The sequence below is a fragment of the Electrophorus electricus genome, chromosome 10 (genome assembly GCF_041902795.1).
Source record: "Electrophorus electricus isolate QZ-2024a chromosome 10, ASM4190279v1, whole genome shotgun sequence".
NCBI classification, from domain to species: domain Eukaryota; kingdom Metazoa; phylum Chordata; class Actinopteri; order Gymnotiformes; family Gymnotidae; genus Electrophorus; species Electrophorus electricus.
This window is the reverse complement of record NC_137506.1, coordinates 20,097,044-20,113,713: the sequence shown is the minus strand read 5'-3', so window position 1 is coordinate 20,113,713 and position 16,670 is coordinate 20,097,044. Positions and strand designations below refer to the sequence as shown.

The 16,670-nt window shown below is 45.8% G+C and overlaps 1 protein-coding gene across 7 annotated transcripts in view; it reads left to right on the top strand.

The window, feature by feature from the left end:
• esrrb (estrogen-related receptor beta) overlaps positions 1–16,363 on the top strand; it is a 58,679-nt gene extending 42,316 nt beyond the window's left edge. For all 7 annotated transcript variants that reach the window (XM_081721718.1, XM_035532871.2, XM_081721719.1 and 4 more), the window contains 2 exons: positions 10,316–10,585; positions 12,914–16,363. In XM_081721718.1, the coding sequence (XP_081577844.1) occupies positions 10,316–10,585; positions 12,914–13,158 (515 nt within the window). In that variant the 3' untranslated portion in view covers positions 13,159–16,363. The remainder of the gene's footprint in view (positions 1–10,315; positions 10,586–12,913) is intronic.
• The last annotated feature ends 307 nt before the right edge of the window (positions 16,364–16,670 follow it).

The following is a 16,670-nucleotide window of genomic DNA, read 5'->3' as shown; positions in this document are numbered from 1 at the left end:
AGAGTGACAATTTCCTGTGGCATGGTCCTCTGTTCAGCACTAATCTGAGCATGATTGAGAGACACAATCAGACAATGGCACTGGTTATTCTCTCTTACATGCACTGGCTATGAGTGGGCCTGCAATATAATCTGCAACAGTGTTAATGATACCTATGACATTAATAGTAACCATATGATCTCTCTCTCTCTTTCTCTCTCTCTCTCTCTCTCCTCTCTTTCCCTCTCTCTCTTTGTCTCTCTCTCTCTAGATCTATCATTTACCTACTGTAATGTATATTAATTACTTCACCCACATTATAATTCACACCTATACACGTTTGGAAGATATTACTGTATTTATTTACATTATTTACTTTTGGGCTCAAGTCTTCTCTCCGAGTACATCTGTGTGAGTGCTATAGTTTGGGATATAACATTACCTTTCAAGTCATCTGACTGTCCTAAATGGCCCTTTGGATGGTCAGCTCCTAGCCATTCTGCCAGTGATGAATTGATAATTAATCCCATAGTTGACCAGCTCAGCACTGGCTGGCCCAGCAGCGTGCGAGCACACTCTTTCTGTAAACAGTGTGAGTGATGCCTGGCATGGGTGTGCTTGTTAAGACCGATGTGTGAGAAATGTTGACAGATGGCTTTTTTTGCTCCTGAGGTGCAAAAGACCTTTGACATACATACGGTAGCCGCTTGTTCTCCTACAGCTCACGTTTCCTGAGTGACAGAGGCACTACTGCTGCCATGCGCAGTCTCACACCCAAAGCACATCAGGCACTTCACAAGATTTTCATATGGTGAAAGAGAAAAAAGAAACAAAAAGAAAAGACCTTGCTAGGAGACCAGTATGTACTTTACGTAAGGTGCCTATATACATCTGTGTGCTCTTCTCAGTTCTGCTGCTGCAGAAACTGGCCTGAGTCTCATCAGTGACATCAGTGCGATTTCTGATTCCGGTGTGAACTTACATATCACTGAGCATGGAAAGTCACATGCAATTATTCCTAGAGCGTATCACAGAGTCAGCAGTCACAGGTTTTGGTGACGAGACACGAGACCCTGGAGTGAACGCTCTCTGTGAATGTCATATGTTGTGGTTTGGAACATGGCTTTGCATGCCACATCTTGTGCAACTCGGTCGCTTCATCACATTAGACAGCTGCTAGTCACCTGCTTCCAAGCCCTGGATTCAGAGGGCAGGATTTTTCCACTAGGGAATTCTGGGATGACAGAGTCCGCAGAATAGTTTCCCACATGATATCTCTGCTACCGCATTGTAGCTATTCTAGTCCTGTGATGACTCCCCTGTTATAAGAGATATCCATTAGATATTTTATATGGATTTGGAGTTGGTGGAAGTCCATCACTCTTTAAACTCTGTTTAGTTATCGCCTTTTGAATGTCTGGCCTTTTCTAAACAATTTGACGATTATTTTTACAATTAAAAATGCATAGTAACTTTTCAAGAGCTGTTTACATGAGCAGTCATTGAGGCAAGGCAGCATATTACCCATTTAGTAAAATCCACTGATCTCCTCTCAAAGCTTATTGCCATCACATCTCATAGCTCACGGCACAAGATTACTCCTGTCCCATCCCCCTGAACCTCCCCCCTCCCCTCCCCCCACTGGCCTTGCTGTTTTCTCTTTGCCATTAAATTGTGAAATCTCCTTACTGTGTTGCCGTGGCTGATCCCTCTCGAGCTGTGTAATCTCCTTGTAATGGAGTGTGAATACTGCCGGCCGATAAATCAGCACCTCATCAGTGGCCTTTATTAAATATAGACACCAACAGACAGGCCTTAGTATATTCAATTTACCCACTGACGGAGGCTTTAGCAGCATAGATCAAGATGGATGGAGCAATCAGGTGGAGGCCCAGGCCTGACGATGGAGGCCCCATGCCCAAGATGCAGAATGCAGGGATGAAGATTTTTTATTTGGGGGGGGGGGGGGCAGCTGGGGGCAGTTGGGGGCCAGGACCATTCAGGGGACATCTGCTGCTCAGGGTGGGGGTACATAGAGACGAACAGGGCAGATCTGCTCCTGTGTTATCCCTGCTGCCAAAGCAGAGGTTGTGTGTGCATGGGCAGTGTTTATGTCTGTGTGTGTGTGTGTGTGTGTGTGTGTGTGTGTGTGTGTAGTTCGGTTCTGTAGGCATTATATTTTTTAATACAAAATCTAAAATTAAAAATACAAAAAATTAGATCTTGAGATTCTTCACAAATCCTAAAATCCTCTCCTAATAACTGATCTTTATAGCGATAAATGGAAATTATTTAACACTAGATGCCTACACATTCCCTTTAGAGTCTTATTTTTTGCCACTCCCTTTAAGAAGTAATCAATAGGACATGGCTACTCATTAACCAGTGAATCTGCTTGGCAGAAGAAATAAATGAAATGTAATTACATGACTGATTATGGCTCATCTCTTCCTCGTCACTGGGCTAAACAGAGATATATAATGTCCAATAGAGGCTGTGGCTCTCTGGAGAGGGCTAAGTACCAATGGAGTCAGGCCAGAAGGTCAAAAGAGCAGATGAAGACATGGGGATTACTGTATTTAACATTACAAAACTCCATATCGTTCCCACTCGGCTGGCCAAGTGAGCCATCTCCCTGCCATGTGCTCATGGCTAATGGGCCTCTTATCATTTCAAAAGCACTGATATTGTGCTTGTACTATAGGGCTCAACTTAAGTAGGCCCTCTGGTTTATTATGGTTTATTTATTTTTTGATTCAAGAGTCAGAACCAGATTAGAAATTAATGTAAACTTTTATTTTTTTTATTTACTAATTTTTGGAGTGTATATTTTTGCTATTGTTGATCTTATTTCCCCAATTATTCAGTAAAATCAGAGCATTTTTAAAGCAATGTCTGGAATTTTTTTTATTGTTGCTTGCCGCTTTTTGTATTTGAGTAATCCAGTATCTATTTCAGTATATGGGAAATGACTCTCAGCATGCACCTAAAAGCTATTTTTATGTTGCTACAATATATCTCAGACTAGCTTGCTGAGCGTTTGCCTTCAGTGGAGAGGTGAAGGAGCAGTTCCGTCAGGGCTGCGTGAAAGCGCACAGCATTGGCTGAATGTGGGACCACACTCGGGTCACATTATTTATGTCAAGCAGCATAATTTATTGCCAGACCTGTATTGATTGGGTCCTCCTGATGCTGTCATGTATATTCTTGAAAAATGATGGACACCAGCTATGGTTCTCTCTCACACACACAATCAAACACTGTCACAGATCGCACATTGTGAACCACGAATTTACCTTCTTTATCTCTCTCTCTGTTATTCCCTTCTCTGTTGTCCTTTCTGGTCTTTGTTTACTGACGTAGACTCAGGGCTCTCCTGCTTCATACGTGGTTATTTAGAACACGACCTTAGTCTGAGGTCTGTGGAAACGAGGGCGAGAGTGGCTGAGCACGTAAACAAGGCGGCCGGTGTAGCGATGAGAAGGGCATGAGCCCAGCAGACAGGCGAGCTGCTCTTGGGTGGACAGAGGCCAGAGCCCTCGGCTGGCTGGGGCTCACATAGCTGCCAGCCCACGCTCCGCATGACTCCTTCGTCTGCTGAGGACCCGTGACAGATCACTGTGATGCTACGAGGCTTAAGCAGGATGCGGGGATGAGGCACGTTGAAACAAACGTTTTAATAACACAGAACATCTACACTTAGCAAACATGCTATATTACATCAAACACCGATAAACATACGACAACACACGAGACATATATATACACACACTCGGATTACACACAACACGTAAACAAGGATCAGGTGGATGACACGAGAGGGCGTGGCACTACAGACTAACAAACACACACACACACACACACACACACACACACACACACACACACACACAGACGTTTGAGGAGGAGGGAGGGGCCGTATCATGACAGAGCCCCCCCTCAAGGGTGCGGCTCCCAGCGTGCCAGCCTAACGGGCTGCAGACCCGAGACCAACACCAAACGACGAGGCCAGAGGACCGGGCAGCCCGCCGCGGGCCAGTAAGAGCAGGAGCGTGGGGGGGGGTGGGGAAATATCGGGACTACGACAAAGACAGATACAGGAATGAGGGGAACAAAGTGATTGGTAAATTTAAGGTATATTCAATAGTCCGGGGAAGGGAGAAGATGCCCCAGCCAGTCCCCCAGTCATCGGCTGGTTTGGAGGCTGACCAGCCCGGGGAGGACTGTCCTTCACTGGCTTGGGTAGAGGCGACTGTCACGATTTTGGCGCATGCGTGCCGCGAAGCGCACCAGCCATGCTGCCCGGTTCCGGTGTAGGCACTGGTGTCACTGCCTGTTTGCCTCCACGAGGCTTAGGCGTAGACGCATGCGCTGTGGGGCCTTTCACCATAAGGAGAAGAGTGTCCTCCTCTGATGACGCTGCCTCCCTGCTAGCCACCCAGGACAGCTTGCTTGCTCCAGGGCGGCGTACTCTGGGTGGAGCCTTAGGTGGAGGCTTGGGTGCTGGGGGCTCATCGATGCTGGAGCTATTAGCGTCGCTGTGAGAGGGAAGATCCCTATGAGGGTCCTCTTCCACCTCCATTGGAGTGTCCCCCTCTGTATCGGACCCCATGTCCGACCGGACACTAAAGTCGCTACACTCCCCTCTCTCTCCATAACCAGCGTAGCCCTTATAGTCCTCCCGGTAGGGGTCGTAGCACCCAGCAGAGTCCACCTCCGAGTGCCGGTTTTCATAATCCGGCTGGTCTCCGTAGGACTCGGCAGAGTCCGTTCCCGGACCACATACAGGGCCCCCCCAAAATTGTCCAGTGGGTTCCTCCCTCGTCGAAGATCCCTGGAGCGAGGCCAGGATGAGTGACGGCCTCTCCGCGGGATAGTTGAAGTCCACGGAGTCTGACTCCGAGGACTGGAAATCATTATACCAGTCCTCTGCCTCCGCACCTGGACAACGCTCACCTCTTGTGGGCGTCAGGAGGTGCCTAAGGTCACGGGAGGCTTCCCTGTACGGAAGGCGTCTACCTCCCTTCTTTCCCTTACATTTTCCTTTCCCAGGCATCCTTGATCAGTTGTGATGCTACGAGGCTTAAGCAGGATGCAGTGACGAGGCACGTTGAAACAAACGTTTTAATAACACGAAACACACAACACACTTAGCACACATGCTATATTACATCAAACACCGACAAATATACGACAACACACGAGACATATATATATACACACACTCAAAACGATTACACGCAACAAGGATCAGGTGGATGACACGAGAGGGCGTGGCACTACAGACTAACGAACACACACACACACACGCACACACACAGATGTTTGAGGAGGAGGTAGGGGTCGTATCATGACAGTCACGACTGGGTCTAGAGTGAAGGAGGCATTTCCTCTATTTAAGGGTCACTGATTTTTCTTTTGCTTTACTTCTCAGTAATATTTTTTTTTTGTTATATTTTCTTGCTTTCTTGTACCATCTGCATATTCGTCTCTTGTGCATTTCTCTCTCTCTCTCTCTCTCTCTCTCTCTCTCTGTCTCAGCTGACTGAGGGTGATATATGAGGGGGTGCAGCTGTAGGGCCCACTATACCGCGTAATTACAGCTCATTTTATGAGTGCTACTAATGGCCCTCAGGGAGAAGGAAACAATAATAAATTAATATAAATATGAACTCCCGCTCAACAGCAATGTGCTTCATTAGATTTCATGCCCTCTCCTAGAACATTCTTGCTTGATCATGAGAGCGAGAGATAGAATTCAAAAACCACAGTACAACTGTAACACAGCAAACCCATCTTAAGGAATCATTAGATCTGATAAGAGTGGTCTAACGATTTATTCTTTTAGTGAATTTTTACTTCAACTTTCATTTATTTTCACTATTTGCTACACTTTTTTTTTGCTGTTGAGTGCAGTTGTGCCGTCAGGAGTAAGAAAGCGGGAATGTTCCAGTCCATTAGCCCAGGATAAGCAACTAGACTCAGGCGAAAGAGAAACTGTGTTGGATTCCAAACAAACTTAACAGACAGGGCATGAGGTCAAGGAGGAGGAGACTACAGCAATAATATTCTAGAAGTACAATTTCAAATATAAGCTCATAAATATATTCGTATTAAAACTTGCTATTTTTATGGTTATATTGTTTATAAAGGACTGCTGGGGCTGTAAAAAGCCCTTTTTTTGGACAGCTTTTACCTCTGTTCAGAACTGTTGCCTTCAATTCAGTAGGCATGAAATATGACACCAGGAGAACGCCAAGCCTGTCTCTGTTATAGTGGCTCTTTCGAGCGATGAACTTTATTGAGCTGCATAAAAACAAGCTAAAAACTGATTACATTTTATACTGGTGCTGAAGATGGGCCACGCTGGGAATTTTTCCGCTGGCAAGATAAATTGGGTTGTTTGGAAAATCATTTCAGTGAGATTTTGCAGTGCTCTGGGAAGTGGTTGGGAGGCTTCCACCCACACCTAACAGGACAGGGAGAGTTCTGTGCTTGTCCATGTCAGGGTACAACACTGCACATGTCAGTACATGCATGTCAGGGTACAACACTGCATGTCTCAGTACATGCATGTCAGGGTACAACACTGCATGTCTCAGTACATGCATGTCAGGGTACAACACTGCACGTCTCAGTACATGCATGTCAGGGTACAACACTGCACGTCTCAGTACATGCATGTCAGGGTACAACACTGCATGTCTCAGTACATGCATGTCAGGGTACAACACTGCACGTCTCAGTACATGCATGTCAGGGTACAACACTGCACGTCTCAGTACATGCATGTCAGGGTACAGCACTGCACGTCTCAGTACATGCATGTCAGGGTACAACACTGCATGTCTCAGTACATGCATGTCAGGGTACAACACTGCACATGTCAGTACATGCATGTCAGGGTACAACACTGCACGTCTCAGTACATGCATGTCAGGGTACAACACTGCACGTCTCAGTACATGCATGCCAGGGTACAACACTGCACGTCTCAGTACATGCATGTCAGGGTACAACACTGCACGTGTCAGTACATGCATGTCAGGGTACAACACTGCACGTCTCAGTACATGCATGTCAGGGTACAACACTGCATGTCTCAGTACATGCATGTCAGGGTACAACACTGCACATGTCAGTACATGCATGTCAGGGTACAACACTGCATGTCTCAGTACATGCATGTCAAGGCACAGCACTGCACGTCTCAGTACATGCATGTCAAGGCACAGCACTGCACGTCTCAGTACATGCATGTCAGGGTACAACACTGCACATGTCAGTACATGCCTGTCAGGGTACAACACTGCACGTCTCAGTACATGCATGTCAGGGTACAACACTGCACGTCTCAGTACATGCATGTCAGGGTACAACACTGCATGTCTGAGTACATGCATGTCAAGGCACAGCACTGCACGTCTCAGTACATGCATGTCAGGGTACAACACTGCACGTCTCAGTACATGCATGTCAGGGTACAACACTGCACGTGTCAGTACATGCATGTCAGGGTACAACACTGCACGTCTCAGTACATGCATGTCAGGGTACAACACTGCATGTCTCAGTACATGCATGTCAGGGTACAACACTGCACATGTCAGTACATGCATGTCAGGGTACAACACTGCATGTCTCAGTACATGCATGTCAAGGCACAGCACTGCACGTCTCAGTACATGCATGTCAAGGCACAGCACTGCACGTCTCAGTACATGCATGTCAGGGTACAACACTGCACATGTCAGTACATGCCTGTCAGGGTACAACACTGCACGTCTCAGTACATGCATGTCAGGGTACAACACTGCACGTCTCAGTACATGCATGTCAGGGTACAACACTGCACGTCTGAGTACATGCATGTCAAGGCACAGCACTGCACGTCTCAGTACATGCATGTCAGGGTACAACACTGCACATGTCAGTACATGCATGTCAGGGTACGACACTGAACATTTCAGTGCATACATGTCAGCACTACATTCACATGAATGAGATTAGGAGGCTATAAACAATAAAAGACAATGTAGCATTGCATACATTTAATTGAGATTTTATTTTTCCATTTGTTTTAAGAGCTTTAGACCTCACATTTTCTAAGAGGTCTAAGAGGGAATATAATCAGACAAGTGTGCAAGTGTGGGTAGATATTTCCAGCTTCTTGCCTGAATATTATAGTCTTTATTATATGAAACTCCTGTTAATTCTGTATGGTTTGAAGGAGTAATATGAAGCGTGAATCTCCTCTGCTTCTAGTCCATATGCTAATGCACAAGTAGGCTAATGCCCGTTGACATTAGGCACTCAATTTGCTAAAGTGCCGAGAGGGATACACAGCAGGCAGGCCTCCCAAATTGGTCAATATTGTGTCATGTTTGGTCAAAGCATGCAAGGGCAGTTGGCTGGAAACGAAGATGTAAATATTGATATTTCATTTGAGCAAGAATCACCTGCTCCTCCAGCGCTTCAGTGGAGCTTCGTGGCAGCACCAGGGCCTGAGCTCCGTTTGACCCAGGGAGCCGGGAAGCCACTTCATTACATGATTAAATTGAGTGGAAAAAGGCGACGGGAAAAACACAAGATCCCATTTGGAGCGATAATTCAGTACTGAGAAGAGAGAGAGAGAGAGAGAGAGAGAGGGAGGGACGGAGGGAGGAAGAGAGAGAGAGAGAGAGGGAGGGACGGAGGGAGGAAGAGAGAGAGAGAGAGAGAGTGAGAGAGAGAGAGAGAGAGAGAGAGAGAGCGAGAGAGAGAGAGAGAGAGAGAGAGAGGGAGAGAGGCGGGGTGGGCAACATACACACCGTTCCGCTTTTTTCCACATCACAACAAACCGTAGCAGACGATTAAACGCTAGGCCTTTTAGCGTAGTGGGTAATTGCCGCCTGCCGAGTCTGAGTTGGGAGTTGGGAGGTGTGTGGTGCTCGGAGGATATGCTTGCTGTGTCTCGTGTGTGTGTCAAACACGCGCCCCGCCCCAGCTTGTCCTGTCAGGCCCAAGGGGAGCCACAAGCTCTTTAACATGAGGCATGGGGCCTCTGGTAAGCCCTGTCTGTGATTGTCATGCAAAGTTCATGCGTTGATCAATCTGTGTGGCATATGCATATGCATCGCAGTTAAACAGCTGACAGCCCGGCTGTGGTCACTCATGTTCAGATTTTAGATACCATGCATCATGGCAAAATGGATGACACCGCCGATGCTCAACAAACTTTCTGAATGGCTGAATGTAGGGCTCTTAAACGTTTGTTTAACGGTCTTCAGGGCGCTGGGCAGGTGCATGTGAAAGTTCGCTGTCGGGGTGCTGTCCTGACTTCCTCTGTCTTTTCTCCCCAACACCTCCGCTCAGGCCATATTGATTCCCTTTCACAATGTGAGGGCCCCTGCAGCTCTGATCGCAATCTGTTAATTAACGTATCCTCCAGCACGCACGGCCAGTGTTCGCCCCTCCGATAAGGGAAATTAAACACTCAGGTACCCCTTTTTCCTCTGCTTCAGTCTCTCTCAGTCTCACTCTCTCCATCTCCTTCACTCCTCTGTCCTGTCTTGGCCCCCCCCATGAAACAGTGTCGTGCAGTCAGGAGATAAACATCGCCCCCTTCAACTCTCCCTCAATGAGATCATTTATATGAAAAGGGGGGAAAACACTGGACGCCGGTATGCTGCGCGACCCAGTCAATACTGTAATCTATCATCCGCTTAATCATGAGGGGACAGATAGGATAGCGATGGTTAAACGTGTAAAAGAAATCATTTTAATCACGGGAGGCAGTCATGGGGTGGGGGGTACCATCAAAATGGAGGTGTGTGGCAGGCACAGAGTGAGATGAAAGAAAGGGCTGGGGGGATCACACTGCCATCAGAGGGCAGGGGGGACATTATTGACAGCTAGGGGCACAGGAAAAAGGGTGGAGATAGTTATCTGCGTATCCCCACGACACACCTCGTCTTCTGCCACTCCAAAATCACTTACGTCGCCGGGGCTTAAGCATCAGGCCTCGCCCCACTCATTATTGCTGTTTTTTTCTACCACGACCTGGTTCATTCCACGATTTGGACCAGGGCTGCTCATCAGGCGGATAATTCCTGCATGCTCCAATTGTGTAGCACAGGGTGAAGGGGAAGCCAGAAGCCCAGGGCAAGATTTACCCTCACTGACCCTACACAGGTTCCATTTTCCCTACACTGTTCACAGGTTCTGTTTTCCCTACACTGTTCACAGGTTCTGTTTTCTCTACACTGTTCACAGGTTCTTCACAGGTTCTGTTTTCTCTACACTGTTCACAGTATCCCGGCCTCCACCGACACTCCCTGTATGTTTTCATCTCCAGGCTTTTCCAGCTTGTCTCTGGGAGACCAAATGAGTCTCCTGCAGAGTGCCTGGATGGAGATCCTCATCCTGAGCATCGTGTTCCGCTCGCTGCCCTATGAGGATGAGCTGGTGTATGCTGAGGACTATGTGATGGACGAGGAACACTCACGGCTCACGGGTCTGCTTGACCTCTTCCTGTCCATCCTGCAGCTGGTGCGCAAGTACAAGAAGCTGAAGGTGGAGAAAGAGGAGTTTGTCACACTCAAGGCCATCGCACTGGCCAACTCAGGTATGTTCCACGGGTTGTGCAAAATTATGAAGTGCTCTGCAAAAGGGACCTTTTAAGGGACCAGCATAGGTATTTATGCTGTGCAAAAATGTTGCTTTCAAGTTCCAGCAGAATGGAACAAAAATGTCTCGTTTAAAACTATTTAATTTCACAATTTTACAGCCAAGTTGCTTTTAGGGGCAATTTAATTCATTCATCTATACATAATAGATTAATTAATCTATATTAACATAAACCAATGTGAGAAAAAAATGGTTGATTAGTTGTTTGGCTATTTATATACTATCGTGATAATTAGCTGAAGGATAAAAGTGGCCCGACGTGATCTTTCATGGGCTTTCAGTGAAGCCTCTCTAGACGTAACAGGAGGGGCACAGAGAGAGAAAGCACAGGTGGCAGGAGGCGGAGCCAATCTTTTAACTGAACGCCCTCTATGTCATGGCATTCCTCTGCTCTCGCTCGCTCTCTTTCTTTCTCTCTAGCTCTCTCTATCTCTCTGTCTGTCTCTCCGTCTCTCTCACTCTCTCTCACTCTCTCTCGATCTCCATAACAGTAGCCATGGGGCCCTGAAGCAATGGGAGATAAATTTAGCATTTCATTAGGAGCACAAGGGCTGTCAATAAAATGTGTTAAGTCGAATGGAATGAGTATCAGGGAGTGATGGGCCTCGTTTGTTCTGGCGGAGAAGACGAGGCAGCCGTATCGACAGCTTGCCTTTCAAAAGGCACCGCCTGTCCCTCTCTGATCAATGTCTGGCCAGAGCCCCGTGAGCAGCGTATTGCTCCTTTTTTCTCCACCTCTCTCTCTCTCTGTCTCTCCCTCTCTGTCTCTCCTTCCCTCTCTTTTTGTTTGCTGGAAAAATGAAACAATGCTTATGGTGGGCTTTGCTCTGCTTTCAGGTGACAGACCTTTTGCGGAGAGGCGGTTTAGGGAGGACTTGGGGGGGGGGGGGGCAGAATAGGCCATGTGCTGAACGAGGTCTCAGTGCAAAGGCTCTCATGGGAGCGCCCCTGTCTGACAGCTGTGAAAATTCATAGCGATTGATTTTGTAATTAGCAGTTTATCAATCGGATCGACGGGGGCTCTCTGATGGATTGCAAGGAAATTGTTTCTTCAAAGTTGTTTTTTTAATGCTCCCCTTACACACTCTATCTCCTGTGCACATAAGCACCCATGCTTCATCCTCTGCTCCTCTTTCGTTCTCAGAAACACACACACAATGGTACATGGGGAAATGTACTAGAAGATAAACACCAAGTCATCCCTGGATAGTCAGTTCAGTCTCTAATAATGGAAACAGTATCAACACGTACATTTTGTTTTTACTAATGTAGTGGATAGCATAAGCCAGTCAATATTTTATAAGTCATTCTGTTTTACATTCTGCTTGTTTTACGTACAACATTATGGAAACAAAATGAAATAGTTTCTCAGTAGCTTTCCCACACTCACAACATGACTAATTTAAATAGTTTCTCAGTATCTTTCCCAGAATTACTTGTTTCAAAACAGTTCAGGTGGACAGGGTGAGAAATGTCTCAAGGTCTTGGGAATACACTTGTTCTAGTCAATGAATTTTAGGTGAATTCTGAAATCTGTTTTTCCTTTTATGGTCCCACATGGTGAAATATGCACCAAGGTGAGACTAGCCAGTCACATGCCTCATCAGAGGTGTCAGACATCAGTTAACAACTGTGTGTGTGTGCGTGTGCGTGTGTGCGTGCGTGCGTGTGAGTGCATGTATGTGTGTGTGTGTGTGTGTGTGTGTGTGTGTGTGCGTGTGTATGGTAACAGAGGTGAATAGAGCCTAGATATACTATTATATTATTATCTATTATAATTGTCTTTCATCTACCTATATACTTTTGTATATAGGTAGCCATGTCTACACTGGTATTTAATTAATCTTGTTACTCCTGTATTTTATTCTAGTTGTGTGTTGAATTAATTTATTTTTTGATGAATATATTGATGTCTGTCTGAAGCAGTATTAAAATGAGATGCCACTGAATTCAGCAGTCCTTGTTACGTCAGTACACAGTACACTTGAGAACAAGGTCTCAGTCCTTCTTTTCGTACCTTTTTAGGCATTGTTTTATTGTGTAGTAAATATGTGAAATGTTGTGGTTATGAAATCACCATCAGTATTATGTTTGCCCTAAAAACTTACACACTTGGGAACAATTTTGCATTTTATTTAGCTTTGTGAAAATTGTGATTACTTAAGTCCAGGCTTCTCTGGTTTATTTATTACATTTATCATGGCGTAAGTTTCTTATGTATATGAAAATTGCCTGAAAATATCTTTTCTCTCTTTTCCACTGTTAGACTCCATGCACATAGAGGACGTGGAGGCAGTTCAGAAGCTCCAGGACTCTCTCCATGAGGCCCTGCAGGACTATGAGAGTGGCCAGCACACAGAGGACCCTCGACGGGCAGGCAAGCTACTGATGACCCTTCCCCTGCTCCGGCAGACCGCCACCAAGGCTGTGCAGCATTTCTACAGCATCAAGGTGCAGGGCAAAGTGCCAATGCACAAACTCTTCTTGGAAATGCTGGAGGCCAAGGTCTGATTGGCCCAAGCCACGGCGGCCACGGCAACATCGCCGCGGCACTAGCAAAGGAGGCGTGTTAGAGACACACTAACTGAGGAGAGGCATGGAGAGAGACGCACTGTTGATTGACAGGCCAGTTATAGACTCACACTCTCTCCCGCTCTGTCTTTTGAAATCTCTGTCTCTCATGGACAGGAGACATTTTTAAAGAACTAAAAAAGAAACAAAACAAAAAACTCAGTTCAAAGTATAAATATAAATGAAGAAGAATTTAAAATATATAACAAAGCCTATGTACTTGTACAGTAACATTTTGTTTGTTTGTTTTTTTGTTTTGTTTTGTTTATGGTCTGTGATTATGTATGAAGGCAGAAATCCCTCTAAGTCAGAGCGTTCTCAATGGTGGGCGAACCTTTTTTTTTTTTAGATTTGGAATCCTAACTCTCTATACATGTCATGATTAAAGCAGAACCACCAAGTAACCTGTGGAGCATGCCGTGCCGAGCACATATGATTGTTCGGCCCCTGGACATTACCAGGACTCCTCCGGGACTTGTAAATATTCATCACAGTATGACTCAATGAGATGACCGTTATGGGAAAAAGATGAAAACAACAGCCATGTTGTCCTGCTCTGGTGAAAGGAACAGGGGGACACATAATCCATGAATGTGAGCTCTTTAAGTTGAAACATTCTTGAATATACCTCTTCAGAACAGTGAACCCTGCAGCATGGATTTAGCATACCATGTGCAGAAAGACACAGCTGGTAAACATGTTTAACCAAACTAGTGTAGCCAGGTAGTCAGTTGTCTTACTATGTAGTAACTCAGCAATAAAGGGAGCTGATAGGCTGGGCAATGGCGATCTGAATTCCTCTGACTGCTTTTTCAATGCTGCTGCCATTAGAACACAGTACCCTTTGATAAATCCTATGTGAGCAAGCGAGTGCAGCCCGGCAGTATGCGCGCCACTTGCCAGTTGCTCTGTGCCCGTTTCGCTTTTTTGTTTGTTGTTGTTGTTGCTGATGTTTTCCTCCAACCCAAATTTGGTCGGCCACGTAAGCTGGTGGCACGGGCTGGCTGGCAGGCTGTCAAGCGGGCCTGATTTGGGCAGCTTGAAAGATGAGCAAGGGTTTGGTGGGGGAGGTGGGCTGCAGAGAGGGGAGGAGAAGAGGGGATGGCGTGGAGGTGGAGGGGACGAGGGATCAAAGGATTTATGCTGCGTGGCACAAGTCCAGGAGATTCCATGTTCAAACAATCAGAGGCCCATATGTCAAAGGGCCTATTCTGGCTGCACTAAGCTGCAGGTAGCGCTGTAGCGCACAGAGGAAGCAAGGTGCCCAGCATCTGCTCGGCCTGTTTTAGAAGTGGCCAGGACTTTTTATAGTCCCAGCTCTTTTATAGCAATGAATCCAAATGAAGGTGAGCGGCAGGTGCAGGTTTTCACACCAGCTTTATTTTTAGGCCTCCAAAGGTGGCAGGAGCCTACAGAGCGAACTGCGCATGCATAGAGGGATCTTGACCTCATGTTGACACAATAGCACTGACGCATTAATTGCTAAAAAGGGCTTTGAAGCAGGCATCTACATGAACAGCTAATTACCCCCTAAACCCCTCCCCACCGAGGGTTTCAATCGTGCAAATGGTTATGGAGGATGACTAGAAAACACCAACATCTCTCTGCTCCTGTTTCAGAGCAACAGCTCAGCAACTGTGTGAATTCTGCTCTGAAAAGAGCTGCCATGTTGTTTTGTTTGACCTTCGTGGTGCATGATGGGAAATGTAGTTCAGTACTGTAGATTTTGGACACCCTTTTCCTCCATTTTGAGAGAGTCTGCTGGGATGGGAAGGCTTATACTACTGATGTCATTTTATGTGATGTTGTAAATTGTGACACTGTCACAATTTGATACTGTGATCAAAGGAACTGACATAGTGAAGGGGAATGGTGGCCAGCTCACTATATCATTGGCCAAGGAGCATCCTGCCGTACACTCATTGGCTACTTAATGGAGGATGGTCATGAGGCTCTCCACTCAACTGTCTAAACTTGAAGTGGCCGCAGACCTGTATGTGGAGTGGGCTTAACAAAGCGGATAAGGACAATGAAATACAGGGCATTTTTAATTCTATTGTGCATACTATGTGGATAACAACAGGGACCAATTCTGACTTAAATCATGCTGTCAATGTCCTCTCCAAATTGTTTATCACATATTTTTTCTCTTTTATGAGCAGATTCAAACACTGTAAACTGTATATTTGTGACTTTAATGAAGACCATAAAAATATCATGCAGTAAGACTTCATGTAAGCATAGCAGAGAGACAGTTATTCGTCCAAAGACTTTTTAAACAAATATTTTGTGGTCTCTCTGTACCCAACTCTTGCATGCACACACTGAACTACATCATGCAACATCCAGTTAACTACCTCATCATTCATCCAGACATTCATGTCTCATTTTGGACACAATGTAAATAGGCAGAGAACTGGGTGCAAAAAATGTTCTCCGCACCTGTGTTGTAGATAGTAATGTCAGTACGTTTGTGGCTTCACTAGGTAGTCTTCCATTGCTTTCAGAGAGCAAGGCTGTGTTTAAGTCTGGTTTGTCAATAGGCTCCACTGCCTCCGGCACATCCATTACTTACATCTGCTCCATTATGTACATCACAGAACATGGCCCACCATAGCTTAGAGCTACCATCAAATCCTGTCTGCACAGATTTTTGTGCACTCTCTCTCTCTCTCTCTCTCTCTCTCTCTCTCTCTCTCGCTCTCTCGCTCTCTCTCTCTCTCTCTCTCTCTCTCTCTCTCTCTCTCTCTCTCATGCTAATAAACAGTGTAACTTTTTGATTGGATCCCCTCCCCTCGGTTACTTCTCCACTATCACATGAAAGTCATTTATATAGGAACAAGGATCACAAAGACATCAAATCTAGTCATTCATTTGTAAAACTCTGAACAAAAAAGTAGCCAGACTTTAAGGACATAACATCAAGCATGCTGCAGTCAGAATTGGTCCCACTGTATCGAAATGTCAAAATGAAAAGGGATTTTATTTTCTCCTAAAAATATTTATTGTGTGTATTATATCACTTTGGCCGCACTGTACAATAATATCTCTGATTGTTCATTTAACAATACCTGTGTCACATTTCTTTTTTTGTTTTGATGTCAAAAAAATGAGAAAAGGAACAAAGAAAAGATATACTCCCAAAGTCCTGTGGTTGTTTTTCTTGTGTTGGTTTGAGTTCACAGCAGTGTGCACAGAGCGCAAGGTAAGCGCAGTGATATGGAAAATACTGATGGCCCTGCAGCACCTCTGTGCTCTCGAGGGACAGCGTCAACTCTCAGCACACATCCCTTCTCTAAAGCAGCTCACCCTGGGTGGTCATCACTTAAGGTGTTACACAGCAATAGCCCACTATTCTGAAAATTCGGAATGTATGAATGTGTGTGTGTGTGTGTGTGTGTGTGTGTGTGTGTGTGTGTGTGTGTGTGTGTGTGTGTGTGTGTGTGCCCACC